General features: G+C 52.9%; 1 protein-coding gene across 1 annotated transcript; it reads left to right on the forward strand.

Moving 5' to 3' along the window:
• The first annotated feature begins 1,630 nt into the window (after positions 1-1,630).
• On the forward strand, positions 1,631-7,036 carry LOC111153392. Its single transcript, XM_022512393.1, has one exon. It carries the CDS (start codon positions 1,631-1,633, stop codon positions 7,034-7,036), a length of 5,406 nt encoding a protein of 1,801 aa, XP_022368101.1.
• The last annotated feature ends 4,043 nt before the right edge of the window (positions 7,037-11,079 follow it).

Here is an 11,079-nt window from a genome sequence, read left to right on the forward strand (position 1 = left end):
TTTTGTGCCATTACATCTGGCTCCCCATAATCAAAAAAGTTGTTCGCAAATTTAGCAAATTCTCTCTTTTCTTCTTGTTCTTTCATTCCCCTTCTCTCCCTTTGTTTCTTTCTGTTTCCTTTTCTCTTTTACTCTCCACCTCACGCTCTGGCTTATATCCACGCTATGATACTTGATATTTCCAGTCTTTCCTTATGTCATGTTTTTAATGGGAATGATGTGGGCAGAAGCAAATTGTCATGGGGAGAGTGGGGCTGTCGTCTCCATATCTCAAGTATGGGAAGGTAAATGCTTCAGTTGTTAGGGGCTCCCACTCCATACCTACCCCCACGCCTATCCCTAGGAAGGAACATTTTTCTGTGCGGGGGTGGCATTCATGTTGGAAGGGGATGGGTGATGATGTTATTTTTGTTCCCCACAAATGTGGATGTTTAAAATAGTGCTTTATTCAATCGGCATAAGTGACACATAGACTATGTATAGTGGTGAAATTGGGCCTGGCAGGTGATGAGGGCCAGATCTCACCCAAACCAAGAGTCGTGGTTCTCCACTGATAGCACCCAAGGATCTGTGCTGAGGGTGGCCAGCACAGAACCCCCATCGTGGGGCACCTGGTAAATCCCCTTGCACAACTACTGAATTATCTGACGTGGATGAACCTCAGAGCCAGTGAACTAGGACTTTGGCTTCATGTCCATGGGGCATGCCAGCGGGTCACATTTCCTCTCTGAACCTTCCTCCAAGCCACACTGTACTCATGAAGGGTAAGTGTATTCCTTGTTCTTTTGTGCCTTTTGACTCCACGCCCTGCAGGTCTGGAATTCAGCCAGCCAAAACAAATCATGAGGCTGCAGCTCAGGCTGTATTAGACTGAAAGTTTATTGTCTTGCCACAGTTTTAGAAGTTTAAGGAACTTTTCTCGAGATCGATTGGATATGTACGGATTTGAAGCAGTGTTCGTTTTTGACCCCACGTGCTCCTTTTTAGCGACTATACATAAAGGAGTATTTAAAGTGTTATGTCTTAAGTCTTTGAAAATTGCCCTTTTATACTTCACGTCAATGCAGTAAGGATTCTATAAGGGATTCTAGTTTCAAACAGATTTTGTTCTATGGAGTATAACTTCGGAGAAAAAGAGGAATGGAATATTTTATTCCTCTGAAGATTTTATTACCAGAACTGATCTGATTTGAGATGAAGGAAAAAGAAAATGCATAGATTTTTGAGGCAAGCAGAGAGCCTACCATATGTCTAGGAGAGATTTTGAAATCTTTCGGGATCGTCCTGAATTCGTTTGAAATGCAATGCAAAATTTGGATTTTGTGTAAGAACAAGGGGACGAACCCGTTTAATCACACTTGGGAGTGAAAGATAGCGGTGAGTAAAGAATCCCTTCACACCAGCTAGACGTCTCTACACCAGATTACACAGAGCATGTGGCTGTTGCCAGTGAGAACCCACATGCCTCCCTCCACACTCAACCTTCCCTTGTCATCTCAGAGCCTCTTCTCTCTCCCCTCAAGTGTGGTTTCAGTATGACTAGGGAATAGACACTAAAAATATTTCTGGAATGACGTGACCCACTCTCGCCCCATCCAGGAAAGGGACAAGGCTTCACAAGAAACAGCACATGCTTTCCTTTCATTTCAGGAAGTCCCTGGGTCGACCTACAGATGCTGCTCCTTCCGTGGCCGATGGCATTCAGACTCCTCGCCGCCGCCGACGGTGCCAGGCAAACAACTGGACAGAACAGCTCAGCCACGGGAAGCTGGCCACGGTCTCGGCCGGAGCAGCAGCCCCCCGGCCCCAGACCACCTCTGCCACCACTGCCAGGAGCCTTCCCCCCTCCCTCAGGCTTGTCCTGGCCCCGCCAGAGGGGCTGAAGAACTGGGAGGTGGTGGCAGCAGCCACAGTGGTGCCTGTAGCCTTGAGCCCAGTCCAGGCACGTGGGGCCCTGCTTCGGGCCACTCTGCAGCCCCTCCAGGGCCAGAGAGGGACCCGGGCCAGCCCCAGCGGTGCCGCTCACCACTGTCTCCTCCTGTCACTGCAACTTGGGCGAGGGCTCAAGATGGAAGCCGCCACTCCTGAGCTGAGTCCGCAGGCCAGACTGAGGGAGGTGGGCGACCGGGGGAGCAGAGCTCAAGATAGCCAGGAGCCGAAGCAGCAGCTGCCACTGCTGCCCAGGCCACCGGCCTCCTCCCAGCGAGAAGCGAAGTATGTGGAGATGTGTGCTTCTGCCGCAGTCTCAGGGGTGAGTCCCCGCACCGGGAGAATCGCTCTGGAGCACCGCCCGGGCGAGCAGAGGACCCCTAGGAGCCCCAGGGAAGAAGCCCAAGAGGAACGGAGCAGTCAAGAGAGGAAGGCTCCGACCCCCCAGAAGAATCCTGCTGCCTCGGAACTCTCCAGATCCCAGCTTTCCCGCACCGATGAGCACAGCAACCTCTCATCTTCCTCCTCCTCCTCCTCCCCAGTGGACAAAGCAGAAGAAGGTGGCGTTTCCAAGATGGATGATACCACCACATCAGCAGGGGCTCTGGCCACCTCGTCTTCGTCTTTAGGCTTTGAGAGTGACAGTGGTGAGAGTGCCCTGAGCTGCCAGCCCAGGGGAGGAGGAGAAGGGGGAAGAGCAGGAGGAGGAGGGGCAGAAAGAGGGGGAGGAGGGGGAGAGGGAGATGGAACAGAGTGCAGGGACATTATTGCCAAGTCTCAGGGCAGCAGGGACCCCCCCAAAAATGAGGAGGCTCACTATATTACCACCCACGAGATCCAGCTGAGCGAGGTGGAGCAGGACATGGATTTTGATGTGGGACTGGCCTCCCGCTGGGATTTCGAGGACAACAACGTGATCTACTCATTTGTGGACTATGCTTCCTTTGGTGGCAGCGACGAGACCCCAGGGGATGTCACCACCCCGACCGAAGAGGACGACGACAACAGCTGCTACCTCAGCACCACTCCAAGCACCCATGCCACTCAGACTCCGAGCCCCACCAGCAGTGACCCAGCCCGTCCCAGCGCAGACAGCAGTGGTCGCCACACCAGCAGCACAGAGGTGGGCAGCGGCCCCTCTGACAGTGACCCCACTCCCCCACCCACTGGGCCTGGCACTGCCACCCTGAGTGAGCCCTTGCCCGAGCCCCCGGAGGCAACTTCAGGGACAGCAGCCGTGGCTGCCAGCAGCTGTGGGAGTGCAGCAAGCCAGATCCTCCTATCAATCAAACCGACTTCCCGGGCTATAAATGAGCCTAGCAACGTGCGTGCAAAGCAAAACATTATCTATGCTGCCAAGCATGAAGGCGACATGAGCCTCCGCGTCTCTACAGCTGCTGAACACAATTCAAGTTCACTGAAGCAAGACCCGGCTGCAGCCGTGGCTCAGGACCATGCAAAAAAATTCATCGCTGTCCCTGCTCGCCTGCAAACCCGGTGCGGGGCCATCCGGGCGAAGGAGCTGGTGGACTACTCCAGCGGGGCTTCCAGTGCCGTGAGTGAACTGGACGATGCGGACAAGGAGGTGCGCAACCTGACCTCCCGGGCCTTCCGGAGCCTTGCCTACCCCTACTTTGAGGCCCTGAACATCAGCTCCCGGGAGTCCTCCACACTCTCCGAGGTCGGCTTTGGGCGGTGGTCGACGTTCCTGGATTTAAAATGTGGGGGTGTCGGAGCCAGGGTGGAGCAGAGCCTCCTGAGGAGTAGTGCGGCCTCCGTGGCTGCAGGTCTGAGGAAGGGCAGTGGGGCCAGGACGACTGCAGACCAGCTCTACATCCAGTCCAGGAAGTCCCAGACCAAAGCCTTGGAGTTCGTGGTCAGCAAAGTCGAGGGGGAAATCAAACATGTGGAGACACCTCTGTGTTTCCAGAAGCAGGTCCAGACGGGTTCCCGTGTGGTCACCCTCCTCGAGCCCCTGAATTTCCGCAGCGAGAGCAAAGCCAGCTCAGCCACTGGGCCCTGCAGAACCGCCAAAGGCTCCGGCAAGGGCCCAGGGTCGGTGTACACAGACGATGGCTCGGAGGCCTCTGAGAGCAGCAAGCCCGCCTCCCGCTCCGAAGGCCCCCAGAAGAAATCCAAGTTTGCTTCCAGTCTGCTCAAAAATGTCATCTCCAAGAAGATGCAGCGGGAACACGAGTTCAAAATGGAGAGGGGAGAAGTCACTGACACGTCCCACCGTAACCCCTCCAGCACCTCCAAGGAGACGGAGGGCCCAGCCCGGGGGGAGAAGCTACGGGAGAGGGGTCTGCAGAGGCAGGGTTCTCGCCACTCAGAGGCCGGCTCTGAGTACACGGTGGTCAGCGTGTCCGACGCAGGGGCTGAGGGCTCGGTGGCTGAGTCTAAATCGCCAATTTTCAAAGCCAGTGCTCCTCGGGAGAGCAGTGCTGCCTCGGGTCGAAATTTCGCAGACGGACGCACTGAGGAAGTCTGTGAAATCAAAAAGAGTGCATCCGAGACCGTCAAAGGCATCTTCCTCCGCAGTCAGAACAGTGCATTCCGTTCCTGGAAGGAGAAGGAGGCCGAGAAGCGGGAAGAAAAGGCCCCTGTTGGGAAGCTGAAGCTTCCCAAAGGGGGCGACTGGAGGGCTGATCTTGGAGAGATCTCTGCCAGCAAGTCCACCATCATGTCGCGCCTCTTTGTCCCCAACATCCAGCAGACCCCCAAGGACAAGCAGCCGGGGAAGCAGGTTACCAAGTACCCTGCCGCCCAAGCCACCTCCACGGCAGTCATCCGGCCCAAGGCTCCCGAAATCAAGATCCGGCTGGGGAGTGTGCAACAGCCGAGCTCGGACTTCAACATTGCCAAACTGCTCACGCCCAAATTGGCCAGTGGCAGCGCCTCTAACCTTTTCAAGACAGTTGAGGACAACAGCAGGGCGCAGCAGAAGCTCTTCCGGGGAGACAACCTGGAAAAAGTGCCCCAGTTCCAGGTGAGAGACGTCAGAGACAAGTCCAAGGCCCAAGGCCCCCTCCATCAGGTGAGAGATGTCAGGAAACTAATCAAAGGGTCTGGGGACAGCAGTGACAAGGGCAGTGTTACCCCAGAGCAGGGGCTGACCGGGCCCAAACCCAGGCAGCTGGCTGCGGCAGGGGGCGGATCCAGATCCCTTTCCCCCATAGTGATTACGTGCCAGGCGGTGGTTAACCCGAGGGAAGAGAGCATGGACCGAGAGCCGAGGGAGAACGTAGGCCCAGGGGTCAGCACCAGGTTCTTGAATTCGTCCTCGCCAGAAGGGACAGTCTTGGTTCACAGGGCGTCTGGCAGGCTGCCTGTGGCCACCATTGCCCCCAATAAGCCTGAGCAGGGCTCCTACCTGCCTGTGCTCAAGATCGTCTCTAAGGCTTCTGCTCAGAAGACCCCAGAGAAGGCCAAGGAGGAGGAGGTCAAGGAGGAAGGGAAAGCCCCAAAGACTTCTCGGAACGCCCTGGAGAAGCTGACGGCAGCCGTGAGGTCCATGGAAGAGCTGTACAGCTTCAACAGGAACGAGTGGAAGCGCAAAAGCGACCCCCTGCCCATGATGATGGACAGCCATGTCCTGTCGCTCATTGCCAGTGAGGAAAGGGAAGGGGCTGCAGGGGCGGAGGGGGACCCAGACAAGCTGGCCAAACGACTGGGTGAGCTGGAGGAGCGGGGCACCGGAAACAAGGGAGGCGTGGTGCTGCGGAGGGGCCCGGGGGAGCGTCTGCAGCGGAGGAACTCCAACCCAAGTGCTGAGAGCGTGTCTGCCCGGGCAGCCGCCTTTGAGAACATGGCCAGGGAAAGGCCGCGATCCCTCTATATCCCCCCAGTCCACAAGGATGTGGAGAGAACCCAACCCCTGCAGCCCCTCCCACCACTCCCCAGCAACCGAAACGTGTTCACGGTGAGTACCAGCAGCACCCAGAAAACTGGGGGTGTCGCTGGCAAGTTTCCCCAAGGGCCTTCTCCAGAGAGTCCTTCGGCGGCAAAGGGCATCAAAACCCAGGGACTCCGGTCCCTCAAGATCTCTCCGGCGACTCGGGCACCTCCTGATGAGGTGACCACTAGGAAAAACAGCAGCAATTTGGAAAAGAACAATAGTGACTGTGAGAATTATCTGTCCATCCCCCTTAAAGGAAGCTCTTCAGCGGGAGAACTTCCTGGCAGGCCCGGGGCTGGGAGGGAGGGGCCCCCAGCCCCCTCAGCGGCCACTCTCTGCAGCCTGCCCCCTCTGAGCGCCCGCAGCCAGGTCCCCAGCAATCCCAAAGGCTCTCAGGTCAGTGGAACCAGCCGGCCAGCTTGGCGTACCAAACCCGACAACCCCAGGGAGACAGTAGCTGCCGCCACAGGGCCACAGAGCCCGGAGCATCTTCCCACTGCCATCTACCACCAGCAGCCACTGCCTTTTGCCCTGCAGGGAGCCCAGCCCCAGGTCCTGTGCTTCTCCCCACCCAGCATGCCTGCCACAGCACCTGCAGGCCCAGCTTCAGTCCCCACAGACCCCTTCCAGCAACCACAGCCCCAGCAGACCCAGCGCAAGATGCTCCTGGATGTGACGACCGGCCAGTACTATCTGGTGGACACACCAGTACAGCCCATGACCCGAAGACTGTTTGACCCTGAGACAGGGCAGTATGTGGATGTACCCATGACTTCCCAGCAGCAGGCTGTGGCTCCCATGTCCCTCCCTGTGCCTCCCTTGGCCCTGAGCCCTGGGGCCTATGGACCCACCTACATGATCTACCCTGGGTTTCTCCCCACGGTGCTGCCTGCCAATGCCCTGCAGCCCACGCCGATTGCTCACACTCCAGGGGGAAGCGAGCTCTCCTCCATGGCAGCAGACCCCCCTGGCAAAGAGGCAACTGCGACATTCACTGAGGCCCCATACTTCATGGCCTCCGGTCAGTCTCCTGCTTCCTCTTCCTCCTCGGCCCCGGCAGCCACATCCCAGCTTGTGGGGGCCAAAGGCTTCACCCAGCTGCACGGCAAGCCTGTCATCAGCATCACTTCGCAACCCCTGGGGCCCAGGATCATTGCCCCCCCTTCCTTTGATGGCACCACCATGAGCTTTGTGGTAGAACATAGATGATGCGCCATCACCAGAAAGCAGAACGGAGCAGCTGCTGGTAAGTGAATGTTACTTTGATAATCAGTTTTCAGGGATTAAGAGCAATCCTATTGCTTTGTGTTTGAAGTGGCTGGGGAGGCGGTATGTAGAAAGGGGCATCTTGGGAGAACAGAACTAAAACCCCATCCAGATGATTAAGGAGCTAATTTTCTTGCCAAGTTTCCTCTTCTTCCCACTCCTCAATCCCGGCAGCCAGCCTCTCCCCCATTGACCTTTTCAAACTGCCTGAGTGTTTTTTCCACCAGTGAGTAGGAGGGAAGTGAACCTCAGATCTGTCAGGTTAGCCTTTGGCGAAGGTTGGCAGGGGAAGGAAAACCCGGTCTGGATTTTGTGGAGTGAGCTTCACTCTATTCACTCTATTCCCCTCACATCCCCAGTGACAGGAGGCACGAACATCCAGAGACATCCCTGGGAACACTGCAAATCTGGTTGCTCCTCACAAGGAGGGAGAATGACACTGACATTTTCTTGTTCGGAGGATTTCCAAAATCTGTAGAAAGGCTTCTTTCCCCCCAACCACATCTTCTTTCTCTTGACTTTTCTTGTTTGAAGGGACTGTATATTTTAAGCTCTTGTTTTTGTTTCCAGACAATTACCTTCTCCTGGGATGAGGTCAAGGTCTTTAATCTCTCTCTCTCTGTCTGTCTCTGTCTCTCTCTTTCTTTCTCTCTCTCTCTCTCTCACACACACGCATGCACACACACACACACACACACACACACACACACACACACACACACGACCTCCACGAAAAGCGGGGAGATCCTCCACCTGCAGTGGCTCCTTGGATGGGCTGCTGGGTTTGATCCAGTCTGATTAGACTGGATCCACTGCGCTCAGCTGCTAATCCCTGTAAGATGTTCCTTTTTATCTCTGCATTCTATCCCTTCAGAAAATAAGCGACCTCCACTTGCCCCCCTCTAAAGAAGTCAGATAAAGTAGATGCCTAACACCTGAATTAATCCACATTCACAGACTGGAATCCTTCCTGTAAATAAAACCATGGAACTTGACAGGAGAAGTGAGCTTGGCTTGTCTGACAGGACTCTTCAGGTCAAACACCTAAGACAGGAGTAGCCTTCACATAGGAGCCCAAGGTGTCAGCAGTGTGGGGACAAATCTGCCCCCTCGTTTTCCTGTTCTTTTCAGATTAGGATGTGTTGGCTTCATATATCCTTCTAGGACTTCACTTTTCGATAAGATTGTACTGAACCAAGAAGGGAGATGGAGTTCTATTCTGAACTGAAAGGAACAGAAGAACATTGTTTCTTTGTGCAATGAAAGAGCCTTAAATTAGGAAGTGGAGTCACTGAATTAGACACAGCTTGGTCTTCTCACCAGTGGTGTGTTCCTGGGCACACACATTCTCTAGCACTCATGACACTTGTGTCGATAGTATCTACTCCTCAAAATTTATCTAAATGTCAGATGACATCAGAATATATTTTAAAGTATAAAACCTTTTCCAAATTCAGGGACTATTACGGTGCATTATGTTTATTAGACTTCTAGACATTAGGCCACTGTTCAAAAATCCCTGGGCTTTGCTCTAGAAATTCAGGTGGGAGCCCAAGCCTCATTTTCCTTGCACTCTAGAAACAGATAATTCGAAATCTTCTTCTCTAAGAGTTTGCAACCGAAATCACAAAGAGGGGTTGTGGGGACTAAAGGTATATAATGCATGTTTTATACAATGTAAAAAAAAAAAATCCAATATGCATTGAAAGACGCTCAGAATTAGACACTTAGTTCTGCAGGAAAAAAAGATTAGCCTCTCAACAAAAATATTGTAATCTTCCAGACAGGTGGTATGTTTACCTAAAGCTATTTTGGGGTAGCTAATCCTGTGAGGCCTTTGTGTGAGCCGTGGAGGTGCAGAAGCAAGGGGAAGAGAGGACAGGGCACAGAGGAGGGAGCAGCCGGGCACACACTTGTATGCCGTCCCTCTAGCAGCTGCTTTTGGCTTTTCTCCTGTCTGCTGAGTCTGGAGAGATTAAGCATGGAGTTGTTGCCGTCAGACACAAATATAAATCTGAATTTTGAAGGTTCAAAATTTGAACAGTAATTTTTTTTTTTTTTTTTAAGTTTTTCCCCTTTGAAAGCATAGTCTTTTATTTTGGTCCATGGCCCTAAAGATAGAAGTACAAAAGCTGGCTTCTCAACTAGGAAGACTGGTCAGGAACTAACAATTAGCATTTTGTGTACAAGCAAAAATCTACCATCCAAACTCAGATAACTAACTAAAATCCTTCAAAATTCACCTTCCTGAGAGTTTGATACTGCTTTCCAAAGAAAGATACATTTTAAAAAAAGTGTGCAGTTCTTTCTCTTGTGTACAAAAGATTGGAAACATTGCTCGGATATATAAAAAACAGTTACACTGTACACACTCATTGATCAACGATACTCTCATATAGATGGTCAGGGTGAGAAGACTTGGGAGCTGGTTTCGGTTCATGATTTCCTTTGAAAACCAGACTGACTTCAGAGATATTCCTTGAGGTAGGGTAGGAGTTTATGTGCCCCTTTCTACTAAGAAGTCACACCAGTGATTTGATCCAATCGCAACATTTCACAGAGAAGAAAACTAGGGCTTAGAATGGAATGGCTTTGTCACAATCCCCAGGGAATGAGGTAAGCCAGCACCTGCAGAAGGGGCTCTTGGCTCCCGGGCCACACTGCAAGCTCCTTGATAGGAGGCCTGGAGCCAGGGAAGGATGGCAGAGAGCATAATGAGCTCTGCACTGTGACAGCCAGCACACCTGGGCTCCCCTCTGTGTCTCTCTGGACTTGTGTACAAAATGAATATTCTAACGAAATGCACTCATTCCCTCACTCATCCAAAGAACACGAATTACATTTTTACACTCCACCAGTCACAGTGTACTCTGCGGCGAGGCTGTCAACCCACGTGTGACCCGGTGTCACACGCCAAGAGCCCACACGCCAGCAGGAGGCCACACAGACCCATACGCACAGAACTGCCATACCAGGATTCAAGTCCTATCTTAACCTTTAAGATTTCTTCCAGCTCAAATAATAAGTATTTCATCGCCTATTTTTAGCTGCACGTTGTAACAGGGAGCTTTGCTTTCTCCCCCTGTCTCCCGGAGCATAACCAGCTGCCGTGCTTGCTCGCTCATGGTTAGGTTATGAATTTCCCTGTGGTTCAGCTCTCACAGGTGGGTCTTGCTGCTTCTTGCCTTCCTGTGGTCCACTCCTCAAACTTGGCCAGATCACAGCCCAGCTAAGAGGATAATTAGCAATATTGCTTCCTTTATCCTTCCTTAGTAATGAAGTCGCACATTGTGGTCAATGGATGGAGCAGTTCACAGCCCGTGACCCAGTGGCCCAGAGTCACGGCAGGAGCCCGGGCATGACACACCAATGTGCTGGGCACGCCAGTTTGTCGTTCGTTGACTTCTGCGTTGAAAGTCCCTTTTCCACAGGATCTTTGATGCTTTTTCTGATGAGATTGGTTTTGGTTGAGCTTTCTGTCATTCAATACACGTAGCTGTATTTTTCCTTCCCCAACATATTCACATTCATGATTTTTCCTGCCCACCCACTTTGATACCGTATTTTGGGTTTGTTTGTTTGTTTGTTTTTTAAGATTTTATTTCTTTATTTGACAGAGATCACAAGCAGGCAGAGAGGCAGGCAGAGACAGAGAGAGGAGGAAGCAGGCTCCCCCGCTCCCGGAGCAGAGAGCCTGATGCGGGGCTCGATCCCAGGACGCTGGGATTATGACTGTCAGGGCCTATTGAGCCAGAGCAGCTCCACCTCGGTTGAACAGCCATTTTGTTGTTTATGCAGTAAAACTTAAACTGACCCTGCCCCCCTCCCCCCGTGGAACTTATTTAAAAGCAAGTCCGGGAAACCAGTAGAAGGTGGTCGACCAGTACCAGGTAACAAAGCCCAAATACAAGGGTGGGTCAGGTCAGGTGGAGATAACAGCCCTAATGCAGGGATGAGTCGGGTCAGGTGGAGACATCCAATCAGTG

The sequence above is a fragment of the Enhydra lutris genome, unplaced genomic scaffold (genome assembly GCF_002288905.1).
Source record: "Enhydra lutris kenyoni isolate GAN:26980312 unplaced genomic scaffold, ASM228890v2 scaffoldscaffold3, whole genome shotgun sequence".
NCBI classification, from domain to species: Eukaryota; Metazoa; Chordata; class Mammalia; order Carnivora; family Mustelidae; genus Enhydra; species Enhydra lutris.